Genomic DNA, 19,301 nt, shown 5'->3' with positions numbered 1-19,301 from the left:
ACGAGGAATGTAGTATGCGAGTTGTAGACAACACTGTCTTCCACATAGCTTGAATGCGACTGAGGAGGATAAGGACCTGTCTCCTGACAGGGCTAAGGGTGGAGCCTGAGAGGTAAAGGTCAGTAAGCCAGACAACAACAGCACCACCACCCTCGTTGGCAGGTTTGATAACAAAGTCAGGGTTGTACTTGGAGTGCAGCAAGTTCAGAAGGAAACAGGTTGGAATAAGTAAGAGGAGCAGAGACATTGAGACGGCCGAGGTTGTGCTGGCAATTCTCAATGAAAAAGTCAAAAGCAGGTAGGCCATAGGGAGGTGTTCAGGTTGAGGGAGAAGACTGGTGGTGAGTGAACGGATCCATTGAAATCATAGAAGAAATCATAGAAGCCCTACAGTACAGAAAGAGGCCATTTGGCCCATCGAGTCTGCACCGACCACAATCCCACCCAAGCCCTACCCCCATATCCCTACATATTTTACCCACTAATCCCTCTAACCCACGCATCTCAGGACACTAAGGGGCAATTTGAGCATGGCCAATCAACCTAACCCGCACATCTTTGGACTGGGGGAAATGGGGGAGGACTTTTGCCCAAAGAAGTGAGTGAAGGCGAAGGCGATGGAAAAGGATTTCAGCATCATGCTAAGCCCGAATTCATGGAGGTGAGGATGTAATGGGATGAAACTGAGCCCTTTGCTGAACACAGAAGAAGTTGACTTACGCTGGCAGAGCGGATGAGATAATTCATCCTCTTCCTGCACCACAGGAGGGATTGTCTTCTGGGGTCCACAGGGGATGACCTCCCTGGCAACCTCCTCCCAAACTGGCATAGTCAGGTTGTTGGGTCTCCTGCTGTGTCAGAGTTCTTTGGGTAACAGCAAACTAAAGGCACTCAGTCGACTCTTAACACAAACAGCTCTGGACACCATGTATCCAATGCACAGTCTTTAATTACTTGTGCACAAGGAGAACCCCCTCCATCCACGGAATGGTCGGAGCAGTTCTGAGGTTACAGAGAAATAGCTCAGCAGTTATAGTCAATTATAGCAAATCAGGAACAAGAGATTTTTCACATCTTTCATTGACTTACATATTTGCCAATTAAATCCCAACTTTTTGCCCTTTCTCATTCGATGAAAAATTGACTTCTGCTAATCCTTCATTTGCATTGCATATCCTCATATTTTGCCTTTACTATTGTTATGGAAAAAATCTGGTCTTGCTCACCCTCTGGTGAAGGCCGAAAAAGGAAAATGTTATGGGGCCTACGAAAAAATAGCAGAGACCTACTCCTTTTGAAGATCAGTAAGCTGATAAACATTTTCCACTACTGTACAAAGCATGAAATTATAATTTGAACACTTTAACTTCCGCACAATTTAACTTTCAAATTATGAAACTTAAATCTGAACATTTTAACTTCCACAACTGCCATCTCTTGGATAGATGATCTCCTGCCAGACAGCCTGGAGCAGTCTCTCCAGGAAGTTGTTGCTGAACCATGGAGCGGAGGTGAAGAGTTTTGTTACTTCTAAACAAGAATACAAATGCACACACACACACACATGGATCTGCTGCTGAACTGAGCTTCCCAAGAAAAAAACAGATTTATTCTTACCAAAAAAGGATAATCTGGATTTAGCACACCCTACTGGCAGGATTTTTATATAGCACTTTATTTTTAGATAAAATGTTCTTTTCCAAAAACATAAACTTTAGACACAAACATCACAAGAGGTTTTCATTCTTTTTGGTGCCATGGACAATTCCCAACAAATCTGTCCTGTAGAGAGTGAATGTCCGTTTAAACATGTCATCTGGATCTTCAACCCCATGAGGTAACAGCAGTGCGGGAGAAGCCCTGCCCATCCTGCCACGAGATTTGACAAGCTCCTCCTTGATGCATAAATAATAAGATGAAAAGCGGACAATCTGGTACCAGAACTTGCTCCTCTATCCAGTGGGAATCACACTAATTTTCCCACCTACTACCGCACTTAATCTCCAGAACATAAAGTTCTGCCCAATGTATTCATATGTTATTGGCATGTAAAGTGCACACTGATATCATTAAACACATGGCTTGGTCATCTTGGAGTCTGTCTTTCTTTGTAAGTACCTCCCAATATGTAGCAGATGAAGAGGATGCAAAGGGGCTTCAGGAGGATTTGACAGGCTTTGTGAGTGGGCAAGAACGTGACAAATGAAATATAATGTGGCTAAGTGTGAGGCTATCCGCATTGGTAAAAGGAATGGAGGCGCAGAGTATTTCTTAAATGGTGAGTGATTGGGAAGTCCTGATCTTCAAAGGGACCTGGATGAACCTTCTCATAAGATGCTGAAAGCTAACATGCAAGGTCAGAAAGAAATTAAGAAGGCAAATGGTATGTGATCCTTTATTACAAGAGGATTTTACTTGAGTAAAGACATCCAGCTTCAATTATATAGAACCGTGGTTAGACTGCACCTCAAGTATTACCATAGAGGGAGTGTAGCAGAGGTTCATCAGACTAATTTCTTAGAATGGAGAGACTGTACAATGAGGAGAGATTGAAGAGACTGGGTCTATATATTCTCAAGAGTTTAGAAGAATGAGAGGTGATTTTATTGGAACATGCAAATTCTAAAGGACTAGAATGTGGTGTAGGAACACTGACAGTGCTGTTAGAGAGGGAGTTCCAAGATTTTGACTCAAGGCAGATGGAGTATAATGTTGACAAATGCGAGGTTATTCACTTTGGAGGAAATAATAGCAAATTGGATTATTATCTAAATGGAAAAGAATTACAACATGCTACTGTGCAAAGGGACCTTGTGCATGAGATGCAAAAACCCAGTCTGCAGGTGCAACAGGTGATCAAGAAGGCAAATGGGATGTTGGCCTATATCGCAAGAGGGATAGAATATAAAAGCAGAGATGTCTTGCTGTATCTGTACAGGGCATTGGTGAGGCCGCAGCTGGAATACTGTGTGCAGTATTGGTCCCCTTATTTGCGGAAGGATATATTGGCCTTGGAGGGAGTGCAGAGAAGGTTCACCGGGTTGATACCAGAGATGAGGGTGTTGATTATGAGGAGAGACTGAGCAGATTGGGTTTGTACGCGTTGGAATTTAGAAGGCTGAGGGGGGAGACCTATAAGATAATGAAGGGGCTGGATAGGATAGAGGTGGAGAGATTCTTTCCACTTAGAAAGGAAGCTAGAACTAGAGGGCACAGCCTCAAAATAAAGGGGGGTCAGTTTAGGACGGAGTTGAGGAGGAACTTCTTCTCTCAGAGGGTGGTGATTCTCTGGAATTCTCTGCCCACTGAAGTGGTGGAGGCTACCTCGTTGAATATGTTTAAATCACAGATAGATGGATTCCTGATCGGTAAGGGAATTAGGGGTTATAGGGATCAGGCGGGTAAGTGGAACTGATCCACTTCAGATCAGCCATGATCTTATTGAATGGCGGGGCAGGCTCGAGGGGCTAGATGGCCTACTCCTGCTCCTATTTCTTATGTTCTTAAGGAACAATGATTTGTTCCATGTTAGGATGATGTCTGGCTTGGAGGGGACCTTGCAAGTGGTGGTGTTCCCATGTGTCTGCTGCTTTTATCCTTCTAGATGAAAACAGTTGTGGGTTTGGAAGATGCTGTTGAAGGAGCCTTCGGTAAGTGGATCTTGTAGATGGTGCACATTGCACCTTTGTGTTGGCGGTGGACGGAGTGAATGTTAAAGGTGGTGGATGAGGTGCCAATCAAGTAGGTTGCTTTGTCTTGGATGCTGTCGAGCTTCTTGAGTATATATTTTTGCTTAAACTTCTTGAGAATATTTAAATAAAAGCTACTTATGTGATGTTTCAATAGTAGACTGCAATAAGAAATCCCAAAATACTAGTGATTCAACAAGATCAATATCGAACAAATAAAAAAAATCACATATTCTTAAATATTTCCTTTTTCTTTAATTTGTAATTTGTGCTCTTAATCTCATAGAATCATAGAATCCCTACTATTCAGAAACAGACCATTCGGACCATCAAGTCTGCATCGATTCTCTGACAGAACATCTTACCCAGGCCCACCTCCCTGCCCTATCCTCATAACCATGCAAATTTACCCTGCTAATCCCCTTAATCTACACATTTTGGGATACCAAGGGATAATTTAGCATCGCCAATCTACCTAACCTGCACATCTTTGGACTGTGGGAAGAAACTGGAGCACCCAGAGGAAAACTACGCAGACACGGGGAGAATGTGTCAGTCATCCAAGACCTGGTCCCTGGAGCTCTGAGGCAATAACATTAGAAAACAGCTGGGCAAATGTTACATAATCAAATGTCATGTGATCAAGCAACACATTTTTGTGTCAGAGAACCAGATGCCGTGTGATCAAATGTTTACTGATCAAATTAGGAATACATCAAACCAATGTTGATAACATTGCCCATACTCAAGTGGATACATTGAGGAAAACAGAAGGCGCAGTTTAGCTATGTAAACCCGTTTCAGGCATCGTGGATTCTCTGTTTCTACACATATATCCCTACGGACAAGCAGCAGGTCCCAGTGAAACCAATTGTGGAAGTGCAGGAAAATCAACACCTCCTATGCTAAACTTGCCAATGGTCAGAACCTGGGCAAAGGAAGGGGAGGAGAAGATCCAAAGGTGATCCGAACCTTTTTTGGCGGCTAAGGAAGAGATCTTCCTGTCCCCACCGAAAAATAAAATCCTGTGGTATTGTGTGTAAGGTCTGCAGCAGTTATTTTAAAGATCGCTGGAAGTGGACAGTGCATTTGTATAAGTAACGTGGTGAAAATGGGACAGTCATTGCCCATCACGATTAAGCCTCTGATGCACGGAGTTAAAATGGGCCCTTGTATTTTTACTGTTCAATATTGCAGAATTCAAAGGGTTAAACTTCAGTCGGGTTCTGAAACTGAAAGCAAATATTTTTCTCTCCAGTCACGGTTCCACCCGTTCGTTTCTCTTCCACTTCCTATTTCTATACGTGGGTTATCTTTGCAGTGTTGGAAGAATGGAAGCTGCCGGAGCTTTTGCAGAGGAGTTGACTTGTGCGGTGTGCCTCCAGATATACCAGGACCCTGTCGTACTGCCCTGCCAGCACAGTTTCTGTTTGAAGTGCATCGACGATGTTTGGCGATTTTCAGGAGTTCCAGGTGGAGTGAGCTGTCCTCAGTGCCGTAGACAGTTCAGCCCTAGGCCCTACCTGGAGAAAAACTTCACTCTACGTAACATAGTGGAGAAGTACAACCAGTCCCAGACCACTCATGCTGAATCTGCCCCTGTCATGTGTGAATACTGCATTGAGAATCCATCTCCAGCTGTGAAGACCTGTCTCAAATGTGAAACTTCATTTTGTTCCCTTCATTTAAAACCGCATTTGACAAAAGAGACCTACAATGACCACATCCTGATCGAGCCTACAGCTGACCTTACAAAGAGACAGTGCCTGGATCATAAGAAAATTCTTGAGTTTTACTGTGAGGAGGATGAAAAGTGTGTGTGTATATCCTGTACAGTAATAGGGATGCATAAATCCCACACTCTGCTGAGTCTGGATCAGGCAGAAGCTAAAATCAAGGTGCGTGTTGATTTTTCAGATGCTGTCAGAATTTCACATATTGCTGTTCATCTTTGATAAAAACTAGACTGTAATTGAATCATCACAAAGAAAATGTTGCTATGATTTACACAATGTAATCTATCATATATATTCTATAAAATTATAAAACAATTCCAATATCCTTTACTCTGACGTTCAGGTCAATTTTAAACTTAGCCACTCAAATCTCTCCAGTTTTGAAAAGAATACTAATATTACAACTAATTGCAGAAATTTAGTAGTGCAGTATTGTTTTTGCCGACACTAAAGGTTTTCACTTATAGTGCAGCAGCGAGAAGAGGCTCAACATCTGTTGAAAGAATAGAGCCATCACAGATGCTGTCAGACCTGCTGAGATTTTCCAGCATTTTCTGTTTTTGTTTCAGATTCCAGCATCTGCAGTGTTTTGCTTTTATCTTATTACAGACTGACTGCTTGAAAATAGAACATAGAACAGTACAGCACAGAACAGGCCTTCGGCCCATGATGTTGTGCCGAGCTTTATCTGAAACCAAGATCAAGCTATCCCACTCCCTATCATCCTGGTGTGCTCCATGTGCCTATCCAATAACCGCTTAAATGTTCCTAAAGTGTCTGACTCCACTATCACTGCAGGCAGTCCATTCCACACCCCAACCACTCTCTGCGTAAAGAACCTACCTCTGATATCCTTCCTGTATCTCCCACCACGAACCCTATAGTTATGCCCCCTTGTAATAGCTCCATCCACCCGAGGAAATAGTCTTTGAACGTTCACTCTATCTATCCCCTTCATCATTTTATAAACCTCTAATAAGTCTCCCCTCAGCCTCCTCCGCTCCAGAGAGAACAGCCCTAGCTCCCGCAACCTTTCCTCATAAGACCTACCCTCCAAACCAGGCAGCATCCTGGTAAATCTCCTCTGCACTCTTTCCAGCGCTTCCACATCCTTCCTATAGTGAGGTGACCAGAACTGCACACAATACTCCAAATGTGGTCTCACCAAGGTCCTGTACAGTTGCAGCATAACCCCACGGCTCTTAAACTCCAACCCCCTGTTAATAAAAGCTAACACACTATAGGCCTTCTTCACAGCTCTATCCACTTGAGTGGCAACCTTTAGAGATCTGTGGATATGAACCCCAAGATTTCTCTGTTCCTCCACAGTCTTCAGAACCCTACCTTTGACCCTGTAATCCACATTTAAATTAGTCCTACCAAAATGAATCACCTCACAAAAATGTGTTACACTACCTCAGCCTGATTGTTCTTTAACTCTGCATGGTGTTTCCTGATGATGAGCAGAAACTGAATGTAAAAATTATGATTGTGTCTGTAACAATTTGGAATTTATTTATCAAAATATTTTATTCTTGTGATTATTTGTGATCCTATTTCTTGATAATCATAATTTATTTTAAAACCGAGATGAACCTGCTAAATGTGTCCCAGTCCTTTAAATTTCTGCACCACTCCTACCAAAGATCAGTCCTGGAACATAGTCATTTTCTGTTTAAATTCCTTTTGGGAATCCACTTACTGAACTATTTCAATTGCCATTTTTAGGACAAGTTGAAGGTAAAAGTTGCAAACCTTCATAGAGTTCAGGAAAATTATGCAACTGAACAACAAGACTTGAAGAAATCAGAAGCTGAAATAAAGGTAGGAAAATTGTATGTAATTGGATTTGGAAAGGATTTTCCTTGGAGCTGTATCTTATATCTCAGAAAGAGAACTGATAAATCAGGCTGGTTCTGTTAGGGACGTGTCACTGGTTACGCTGAGTAGCAGTGTGTTTAATGTGGGGTGAAATGCTTATCTCCACTCCCACATCAGATAGAATATTAACAAGTTTTTGATAATCTCCAAAAATGACTCAGTCAAAATCTGATTTGAAAAGTGACATGGTTGCGAAGGAAATCTCTCTTAGTGTCTTGGACTATGGAAGAACAGAAATGTTCTCCACCATCGGCCCAGGACATTGGGGTATAACTCAGCACCATCTGCTTTCTGCTTCATTGATTCTGACCATGGTTGGGGTTATGGCTGTTCATCCTCCCAAGTCATGGGGATGCATACGGTGAACTTCCCAGGAATTACACTGCCCTCAAACGAATTGATGTCTGTCACATTTCTGCCCATTCCACCAACCTGTCTACATTCTCTTGAAGTCCTCACAATTCACAATTCTTCCAAGATTTATGACAGCCACAAATTTTGAAACTATGCCTTGCACACTCAAGCCTCGGTCATTCATTTAAAAAAATTAATTCAAAAGAGTATGCAAGCGTCGCTGGCAAGGCCAGCATTTACCGCACATCTGTAATGACCCTTGAGAAGATGGTAATGTGTCACATGTGTAATTCTTCAGTATTATTGCATGACCTGAATGTTGGTGAACCACTGTCTTGATCTGACATAGCCCAAGTATTTTTTTATTCATTCAAGGGTTATGGGCTTCGGTGACTAGGCCAGCATTTATTGCCCATTGATAAGGTGGTGGTGAACAACTTGCTGCAATTCATGTGGTATAGGTGTACTCACAGCGCCATTGGGGGGGTTCCTGGATTTCGACCCAGCAACAGTGAGGGAGCGCTTTCGTTCCAAGTCAGGATGGTAGAGGGGAGGGGAACATCTAGTTGATGGTGTTTCCCGGCACCTGCTGCTTTTGTTCCACAAGGTGGTGAGGATACAGATTTGGAAGGTTTTATCGAAGGAGCCTTGGTGAGTTCCTGCAGAGTCGGTTGTAGATGGTACACAGTGCTCCCATGAGCACAATGTTGGAGGAATTGATGTGTCCAGTGGATTGCTGATCAGATGGGCCACCTTATCCCGGATGGTGTCCATCTTTTTGATCGTTGTTGGAGCTGCAGTTATCCAGCTAAGTGGTGAGTATTCCATCATGCTCATAACTTGTGTCTTGTAGATGGTAGACAGGCTTTGGGGAGTCAGGAGGTGAGTTAACCTCTGACCTGCTCTTGTAGCCACAGTATTTCTATGTCTGGTCCCGTTAAGTCTCTGACCAATAAATTAATACATCTCGATTGAAAAGCTTCTCTCAGTAATTATGTTCATTAAACTACTGGATTGTGAGAATAAACCATCTGGTGCACTAATGTCCTCCATGGAAGAAAATCTGCTGTCTTTATCTTTGGCCTGCATGCGCTTCCAGACCCATAACAATGTTGTTGATCCTTAATTGCGTCTATAACAGCCAGTCAGATAAAATCCTTACAAAAAAGTCAAATTAAAATAAAACCAGATGATCTATCTTGCATTTACCTAGGCACCAGAAAAGATACAAGACACTGGAAATGACAGAATTGTATCTTGTCCATTTGACTTTGAAATTATATATCAAGAAAAGGCACATTACGACAGTTACATTCTGTAATACAGACATAGAATCATAGAATCATAGAAACCCTACAGTGCAGAAAGAGGCCATTCGGCCCATCGAGTTTGCACCGACCACAATCCCACCCAGGCCCTACCCCCATTTCCCTACATATTTTACCCGCTAATCCCTCCAACCTATGCATCTCAGGACACTAAGGGGCAATTTTAGCATGGCCAATCAACCTAACCCGCACATCTTTGGACTGTGGGAGGAAACCGGAGCACCTGGAGGAAACCCACGCAGACACGAGGAGAATGTGCAAACTCCACACAGGCAGTGACCCGAGCCGGGAATCAAACCCAGGTCCCTGGAGCATAAAATGCTGGAAACACTCAGTGGATCAGACAGCATCAATGGAGAGAAACAGAATCATTCAGATCTATGACGTTTCATCAGATTGGGAAATATTAGAGATTAAATAGGTTTTGAGCAAGGGTGTGTGAGAGAAGAACAAAAGGAAGGTCTGTGATAGGATTGAAAACAGGAGAGATTGAATGACAGAAAGATTAGTCTTCCAGGGGCTCAAACAAGAAAAGAAACAAATAACCAAAAGATATGCCCAGAGTAGGTATGCTGCTGGCTGAAACGAAAGCAAAACAAGCAAAGGAAATGGAGCAGAGATTATGGTCTGAAATTGTTGAACACAATGTTGATTCCGGAAATTGATTCCTAATTGATTCCTAATTGAAAGATAAGGTGCAGATCCTCATACTTGTGCTGAGTGTCACTGGAACAGTGGTCCTTTTGGTTAGATTCTATTTTGTTGGAAATGATCATTTCCTGACACTTATGTGGCTCAAATATTACTTGCCTATAATCTTTACGCTCGTCATCACAGACCTGAATGTTGTCCAGGCCTTGCTGCATGTATCTTCATAAGTTCATAAGATATAGGAGAAGTATCAGGCCACTCATTATTTGATCATGGCTGATATGCTCCTCATCCCGATTTTCCTGCCTTCTCCCCATAACCCTTCAACCCATTACCAGTTAAAAATGTGTCTAACTCCTCCTTAAATGTGTTCACTGTCCCAGCATCCACCGCACTTTGGGGTAACGAATTCCACAGATTCACAACCCTTTGGGAAAAGTAGTTTCTCCTCAACTCTCTTTTAAATTTGCTACCCCTTACCCTAAGACTATGACCTCTTGTTCTAGACTGCCACACACGAGGAAGCATCTGTTCCACATCTACTTTATCCATACCTTTTATCATCTTGTATACCTCAATTTGATCTCTCCTCATTCTTCTAAATTCCAGATAGTATAGGCCTAAATAATGCTAAAGTGCAAAGGGACTTGGGAGTCCTAGTCCAGGATTCTCTAAAGGTAAACTTGCAGGTTGAGTCCGTAATTAAGAAAGCAAATGTAATGTTGTCATTTATCTCAAGAGGCTTGGAATACAAAAGCAGGGATGTACTTCTGAGGCTTTATAAAGCACTGGTTAGGCCCCATTTGGAGTACTGTGAGCAATTTTGGGCCCCACACCTCAGGAAGGACATACTGGCACTGGAGCGGGTCCAGCGGAGATTCACACGGATGATCCCAGGAATGGTAGGCCTGACATACGATGAACGTCTGAGGATCGTGGGATTATATTCATTGGAGTTTAGGAGGTTGAGGGGAGATCTAATAGAAACTTACAAGATAATGAACGGCTTAGATAGGATGGACGTAGGGAAGTTGTTTCCATTAGCAGGGGAGACTAGGACGCGGGGGCACAGCCTTAGAATAAAAGGGAGTCACTTTAGAACAGAGATGAGGAAAAATTTCTTCAGCCAGAGAGTGGTAGGTCTGTGGAATTCATTGCCACAGAGGGCTGTGGAGGCCGAGACGTTGAGCGTCTTCAAGACAGAAATTGATAAATTCTTGATTTCTCGAGGAATTAAGGGCTATGGGGAGAGAGCGGGTAAATGGAGTTGAAATCAACCATGATTGAATGGTGGAGTGGACTCGATGGGCCGAATGGCCTTACTTCCGCTCCTATGTCTTATGGTCTTATGGTCTTAAACTGTTCAATCTCTCTTCATACGGCAAACTCCTCATCTCTGGAATCAATCTAGTGAACCTCCTCTGAACTGCCTCCAATGCCACTACATCTTTCCTCAAATAAGGGGACCAAAACTGTGTACAGTATTCCAGGTGCAGCCTCACCAATGCCTTGTATAGTTGCAACAATGCTTCCTTATCTTTATATTCTATTCCTTTAGCTATAACTGCCAACATTCCATTCACTTTCTTTATTATCTGCTGTACCTGCATGCTAGCTTTCTGTGGCTCATGAACGAGAGTACCCAGATCCTTCTGCATCGGAACACCCCGAAGTTTCTCCCCATTTAAATAATAAGTCGCCTTCCCATTTTTCCAATCAAAATGACGACCTCACACTTATCCACGTTAAACTCCATCTGCCACATTTTGGCCCACTCTCCTATCTATCCATTTGTAAGACTCTTATTTCCTCTTTGCAACTTACTGTCCCACCTATTTTTGTGTCATCTGCAAATTTGGCGATAGAGCCTTCTATCCCTGTATCCAAGTCGTTAATATAGATTGTAAATAGCTGGGGCCCAAGGACCGAACCCTGTGACACCCCACTAGTTACTTTTTGCTATCCAGAAAAAAAACATTTATCTTGACTCTCTGTCTCTGTCCTTCAGCCAGTCACCTATTCAAGCTAATAAACTACTCCAATCCCATGTGATCTAACCTTGTGAATTAACCTTTTGTGTGGTACCTTATCAACCGCCTTCCGGAAGTCCAGATATACTACATCTACAGGATCCCCATTATCCACTTTGCTTGTTACATCCTCGATGAATTCTAGCAAATTTATCAAACATGATTTGCCCTTCATAAAACCATGCTGACTCTGATGGATAGCATTTTGACTTTCCAAATGTCCTGATATTGCTTCCTTGATAATTGATTCTAACACTTTCCCAACAACAGATGTTAAACTAACTGGTCGGTAATTTCCCACATTTTGCCTCCCTCCCATTTTGAATAAGGGCGTTACATTCGCATTTTTCCAATCCATTGGAATCTTTTCTGCGTCCTGGGAATTTTGGAATATTATAACCAATTAATCCACTATCTCCGCCGCCACTTCCTTTAATATCCTAGAATGTAGGCCATCAGGCCTGGGGGACCTATGTGTCCTCGATCCCAATAGTTTACTGAACACCTTTTCCCTATTGATGTTGATTGTTCTAAGTTCTACCCTTTCTATTACCTCTGACTTGCTCGTTCCTATAGGAATGGTACTTATGTCTCCACCATGAACACTGAGGCAAAGTGTTGACTTAGATCTCCGCCATTTCAGTGTTCCCCACTATTAATTTTCTGGTTTCATCTTTTAAGGGGCCAACATTCACCCTAGCGACTCTCTTCCCTTTTATATACCTATAGAAGCTTTTGCTATCTTTCTTGATATTTTTTGTTAGTTTTCTTTCGTAATTTACCTTAGCTGTTTTTATTACTTTTCTAGTATCCCTTTGTTCATGCTCGAAAGTTTCCCAATCTTCCAGCTTGCCACTGGCCTTTGCAATATGGTATACCTTAGTTTTTGTCTTTATATTGTCCTTGACCTCCTTGTTTAGCCATGGGTGTTTTTTAACCCCCTTACCATCTTTCTTCCCCACTGGGATGTAATTTAGTTGTGAGGACTTGAGTATTTCCTTAAACAACTGTTGCTGCTCATTCGCTGTGCTACCTTTTAGTCTTCCTGCCTACTCTACTCGGGCCAAATCTGTTCTCATGCCGATGTAATTTCCTTTAATTCCAAAACGCTAGTGTGAGACTCCATTTTCTTACCCCAAAGTGAATTTTGAATTCTATCATACTATGGTCACTACTCCCTAGAGGATCCTTAACTATGAGGTCATCAATTAATCTCTCCTCATTACACAATACCAAATCCAGAGTAGCCTGCTCCCTGATTGGTTTCACAACATACTGTTCCAAGAAACAATCTCTAATACATTCAATGAACTCTGTCTCCAAGCTACCCTTGCCAATTTGATTCTTCCAATCAATGTGCATTGTAAAATCACCCATGATTATTCTGTACCTTTCTTGCAAGCCCCCGGTATTTCCTGGTTTATACTGCGCCCCACTGCAGAACTACTGCTTGGGGACCTATAGATTATCCCTACCAAGTACTTCTAAACAACTGTTGCTGCTCATTCGCTGTGCTACCTTTTAGTCTTCCTGCCTACTCTACTCGGGCCAAATCTGTCCTCATGACGATGTAATTTCCTTTAATTCCAAAACGCTATTGCGAGACTCCATTTTCTTACCCCAAAGTGAATTTTGAAATCTATCATACTATGGTCACTACTCCCTCGAGGATCCTTAACTATCCTTATTTGCTATTTCTTATTTCTACCCTGACTGATTCCACATTTTAATCTCCCGTGCTTATGTCATTTCTCATTACAGCTCTGAACCCTTTTTTCACCAGCAAAGCTACAGCACCTCCTTTTCCTTTCAGTCTGTCTTTCCGAAATGCTGAGTACCCTTGGATATTCAATTCCCAGAACTGGTCTCCTTGTAACCATGCCACCAAATCATATGCTTTTTGTATTTGCGCTGTTAACTCATTAATTTTGTTCCGAATGCTCCATGCAAGTAGAAGCAAAGCTTTTAAATTTGTTCTACTGGTAAATTTCCTTACTCTTTTATAATCCCTTGGTGCATAATGACATTCACTGATTCTGTCCTGCTCTTTTATTGTCTGGTAACCATCCACCACATCATTAACCTGCACACTTACCTCCTCCTTCAATTTGGGTTTTCTAATTTTCCCTAGAACTGAACCCTGCTCCCCGCTATTCAGTTTAAAGCCCTATCTTCAGCCCTAGTTATGCAATTCGCTAAGACTCTGGTCCCAGCATGATTCAGATGAAGACCGTCCCATTGGAACAGGTCCTTTTTTCCCAGTACTAGTGCTAATGTCCCAAGAATTCAAACCCATTTCTCCCACACCAATCTTTAAGCCACGCATTGACCTGCTTAATCTTATTGACACTGTGCCAATTAGCCTGTGGCTCAGGTAGTAATCCAGAGATTATTACCTTTTTGGTTCTGCTTTATAATTTAGCCCCTAGCTTTCATACTCCCTTGTAGAACCTCTGCCCTTGTTTTATCTATGTCATTGGTACCTGCGTGGACCATGACATCTAGATCTTTACCCTCTCACTCTAAGTTCCTCTGCAGCCCAGATGAGATATCACGAACCCGAGCACCAGGTAGGCAACACAACTTTCAGGATTCTCAATCCTGGTCATAGAGAATAGTGTCTGTGCCCCTAACTATGCTATCCTCAATTACAACCACATTTTTCTCTTCCCCACTTGAATGGCTCCCTGCACCATGGTGCTGTGGTCAGTTGGCTCATCCCCTCTGAATTCCCCATTCCCGTCCACACAGGGAGCAAGAATCTCAAACCTGTTGGGCAAGGACAAGAGCTGAGGCTCCTGCAACCCTACCTCCTGGATCCCTCTACCTGCCTCACTCACAGCCACACCCTCCTATCCCTGACCACTGGCCGAATTCAAGTTAGTTAGTCTAAGGGGTGTGACTGCCTCCTGAAACACAGCGTCCAGGTAAATCTCCCCCTCCTTGATATGTCGCAGTATCCGAAGCTCGGAATCCAGCTCATCAACTCCGAACTGGAGTTCCTTGAGCAACTGACATTTACTACAGACGTGGTCACTGGGAACCACAATGGGGTCCACCAGCTCCCACATCATTCAGGTACAACACATCACCTGACCCTCCATCCTTATTTTATTTAATTTGTTTTCTTAAATTTTAATTTTTTTTATATCTCTGCTTATTATCTCAATCTGAACGCAACTTATAACAATTAATTTAGCACAGATTCAAATTTAACACATTCAAATTTAGCAGATTCCCTATTAGCCAATCAAATCATAACCTTACTGTGACATCACTGGAAGGGACCAGGTAATCTGTCCCCCATAAAATTCTGTCATGGGTAGCTAACTTTGTTATCAAACTGTACTTGCTGATCTATGTTCATTTTGGGTTTCATCAACACCACTCAGCTCCAGACCTCATTACTGCCTTTGACCAAACATGTACAAAAGATAATGGTTGGAATGCGAGTCTTTACAGGTAATCAATTCTTAAAGGTACACACAATGTGAGTGGAGAGAGGGCTAAGCACAGGTTAAGGAGGTGTGTATTGTCTCCAGCCAGAACAGTTAGTGAGATTTTTCAAGCCCAGGCAAGTCGTGGGGATTACAGATAGTGTGACATGAACCCAAGATCCTGGTTGAGGCCGTCCTCATGTGTGTGGAACTTGGCTATCAGTTTCTGCTCAGCGACTCTGCGCTGTCGTGTGTCGTGAAGGCCGCCTTGGAGTACGCTTACCCGAAGATCTGAGGCTGAATGCCCGTGACTGCTGAAGTGTTCCCCGACTGGAAGGGAACACTCCTGCCTGGTGATTGTTGAGCAGTGTTCATTCATTCATTGTCGTAGCGTCTGCATGGTCTCACCAATGTACCATGCCTCGGGACAGCCTTTCCTGCAGCGTATCAGGTAGACAACGTTGGCCGAGTTGCAAGAGTATGTACCGTGTACCAGGTGGATGGTGTTCTCACGTTAGATGATGGCATCCGTGTCGATGATCCGGCATGTCTTGCAGAGGTTGCTGTGGCAGGGTTGTGTGATGTCGTGGTCACTGTTCTCCAGTAGTCATGCAGTGAAAGATGCCTGGCTGCTTGCTATTCCCCTGCATACAGAAAAATTGTGGCAGAGGTGATTGAAGCCCTGAGTGGCAGTTAATTAGCACTTAAGAGCCTCAGTAGGCCTAAGGGCAGCCAGGTTGCCTGATTTATTATGGGGAATAGGGTGTGGGTTCCTCCCCACTGCCCATTTATTTTATGCCTCTCCGCATTTACAAATGTGCTTGTGGGGAAGTCATAACATTCATCGCCCAGAATCATGACTTTTCAGTCGTTTGAGTCCATGGAGGTTCCCTATAAAGTAATTGGTCATGGTTGATGCTTGATGCCAAGCCATGAGAGATTGTGGTAGAATATGATTCTGCTGCTGCTGCTGTTGGCTGACAGCATCTCATGGATGCTGAATTTGAACTGTTAGATCTGTTCTGAATTTATTCTATTTTGAATGGGGATAGTGCTACACAACACGACGAAGGTGCCCTCAGTGTGAAAACAGGACTTTATATCAGACTATGCGGTAGTCACTCCTACCTACTGTCAAGGACAGATTGAACTGCGGCAAGGAGTTTTATGACACAGGCTGATGCCAGTTTTTCCCTTTTATAGGTTCTCTCACCAGCTGCCACAAACCCAGTCGAGCAATTATGTGTTGCAAGACTCAACCAATTCAGGCATGGGGAAAATTTGCAAGCTCCACACAGACAGTCACCAGACAGTCAACTGTGGAGAGAGAAACAGAGTTAGTGTTTTGAATCCACATGACTCTTCTTCAGAGTTAAAGAGAAGGAAGAATGTGATGGATTTTATACTGTTTAAGAGGGGGTGGAGCAGTTGAGCAAAGTAAAAGTTCAGTGCTAGATGCTGAGAGCTAGGAGTGATTGCACAAATTATCTTTAACTTATAGAAACATAGTAACTAGAACTAAGAGTAGGCCATTTGGCCCTTTGAGCCTGCTCCGCCATTCATTTTGATCATGGCTGATCATCAAATTCAATAACCTGATCTCCAGTTCCTTCCATATCCCTTGATTTCTTTAGCCCCAAGAGCTATATCTAATTTCTTCTTGAAATCAGACAACGTTTTGGTCTCAACTACATTCTGTGGCAGTGAATTCCATACATTCACCACCCTCTGGGTGAAGAAATTTATCCTTACTTCAGTTCTAAAGGGTTTACCCCTTATCAAACTATGACCCCTCGTTCTGGACTCCCCCACCATTAGGACCATTCTTTCTGAATCTACCCTGCTGTAAACTCTAGTGAATATATTCTGAACCGCCGTAGTCTCTGCTCTTATGACAGCCCTGCATCCGAGGAATCAGCCCAGTAAACCATTGCTGTACTCCGTCTATAGCAAGGATATCCTTCCTCAGATAAGGACACCAAAACTGCACACAGTACTCCAGGTGTGGCCTCACCAACGCCCAATACAATTGCAACAAAACATCCCTATTCCTATCTTCTCACTATGAAGGCTAACATACCATTAGCCTTCTTTACTCCCTGTTGCACCAGCTTGCACTTACTTTTAGTGACTGATGTACGAGGACTCCAAGGTCTCGTTGAATATCCACCTCTCTGAATTTACACCCATTCAAATAATAATCTGTCTTCCTATGATTGCTACCAAAGTGAATAACCTCACGTCCACATTATATACTGCATCTGCCATGCAGATGCCCACACACTCAGGTTGTCCAAATCACGCTGAAGCATCTCTGCATCCTCCTCACAGCTCGCTCTCCCACCCAACTTTGTATCACCTGCAAATTTTGAGATAATACATTCGGTTCCCTCTAACAAATCATTAATATATAATGTGAACAGTAGGGGTCTTAGCACAGATCCCTGCGGAACCCCACTAGTCACTGATTGCCAATCAGAAAAAGACCCATTTATGCCAACTCTTTGCTTCCTACCTGCTAACCAGCTTTCTATCCATCTCAAGACATTATCTGCAATCCCATGTGCTTTAACTTTACATAGTGGTCTGTTATGTGAGACCTTGTCAAAAGCCTTCTGAAAGTCTAAATAAACCACATCCACTGGTTCTCCTCGGTCAACTCTACTAGTTACATCCTCAAAAAATTCCAATAGCTTTATCAAGCATGATTTCCCTTTTGTAACTACATGCTGTCTTTGTCCACTGCCTTCAAAATGTTGAGTTATGAAATCCTTGATGATAGATTCTAGCAACTTCCCCAGTACCGACGTTAGACATACTGATCTTTAGTTCCCCTGTTTTCTCTCTACCTCTCTTTTTGAATAGTGGGCTTACATTAGTTACCCTCCAATCTGTAGGAACAATTCCAGAGTCCAAAGAATTTTGGAAAATAACCACCAATGGATCTACTATGTCCAGGGCTACTTCCTTAAGTACTCTGGGATGAAGATTATCAGGACCTGGAGATTTATCCACCTTCAATCCCATCAATTTCCCTTTCAACTTGAAATGTTAACTCTGTTTCTCGCTTCAAAGAGGCTGCAAAACCTGATAGGCTTTTCCAACATTTTCTGTTTTTAATTCAGATTTCCAGCATCCACAATATTTTGCTCTTATTGTTATGGTGTAGTATTGAGCTGAGTGAAATGAAGAACATTGATAGGCAGCATGAGGTTTCCTTGACCCAATGCCATGAAACTTCATGGGGGTCCAGAGTCAATGTTGAGGACTCTCAGAGCAAATGACTCTCTACTGTGAATCAGTGTGCTGCCACCTCTGATGGATTTGTTCTGCCAGTCAGGGTATTAGAGAAGGCAATGATGGACTTATTTGACTTTCTGTCTTTTACAAAACACTCACTTCACTTAAAGCACTTTCCACCCTTGAATTACAAGATAACAAACTGATGACTCAAGCAAAGGGTTGTGATGTTAAATGGTCTTTGTTTATTTGTATCCACGATTACAGATTTCAAATGGACAAGGATTTGAAGTAATTATAGGAAAAGTAAAATGATTACACGGAAAATAATTACAGATTTAACAGTTGAAAAAGAAGAACAAAAAACTTTTGCTTCTTCGAGCAAAGGAATGCATCACTGATGCCCAGCATCTGAATGCTCAAATAAATTACTTTATATTACTTTATATTCTGGACAAATGTGAGGTAATGCATTTTGGAAGGTCGAGTACAGATAGGAAATATACAGTAAATGGCAGAACCCTTAAGAGTATTGATAGGCAAAGGGATCTGTGTGTACAGGTACACAGGTCACTGAAAGAACAAAGAACAAAGAACAGTACAGCACAGGAAACAGGCCCTTCAGCCCTCCAAGCCTGTGCCGCTCCTTGGTCCAACTAGACTAATCGTTTGTATCCCTCCATTCCCAGGCTGCTCATGTGACTATCCAGGTAAGTCTTAAACGATGTCAGTGTGCCTGCCTCCACCACCCTACTTGGCAGCACATTCCAGGCCCCCACCACCCTCTGTGTAAAAAACATCACTCTGATATCTGAGTTATACTTCGCCCCTCTCACCTTGAGCCCGTGACCCCTCGTGATTGTCACCTCCGACCTGGGAAAAAGCTTCCCACTGTTCACCCTATCTATACCCTTCATAATCTTGTACACCTCTATTAGATCTCCCCTCATTCTCC

The 19,301-nt window shown here is 42.8% G+C and overlaps 1 protein-coding gene across 2 annotated transcripts in view; it reads left to right on the top strand.

Moving 5' to 3' along the window:
• Positions 1-4,231: 4,231 nt before the first annotated feature.
• Positions 4,232-19,301, top strand: part of LOC144506648 (E3 ubiquitin/ISG15 ligase TRIM25-like) — an 86,727-nt gene continuing 71,657 nt past the window's right edge. Inside the window, exons 1-2 of one of the 2 annotated variants that reach the window (XM_078233041.1) lie at positions 4,232-5,587; positions 7,154-7,249. In XM_078233041.1, coding sequence (XP_078089167.1) covers positions 5,021-5,587; positions 7,154-7,249 — 663 coding nt within the window. In that variant the 5' untranslated portion in view covers positions 4,232-5,020. The remainder of the gene's footprint in view (positions 5,588-7,153; positions 7,250-19,301) is intronic. The other variant, XM_078233042.1, reaches the window with a different exon arrangement.

The sequence above is a fragment of the Mustelus asterias genome, chromosome 17, assembly GCF_964213995.1.
Source record: "Mustelus asterias chromosome 17, sMusAst1.hap1.1, whole genome shotgun sequence".
Classification (NCBI taxonomy): domain Eukaryota; kingdom Metazoa; phylum Chordata; class Chondrichthyes; order Carcharhiniformes; family Triakidae; genus Mustelus; species Mustelus asterias.
This window is presented reverse-complemented; position numbering and strand designations above follow the sequence as displayed.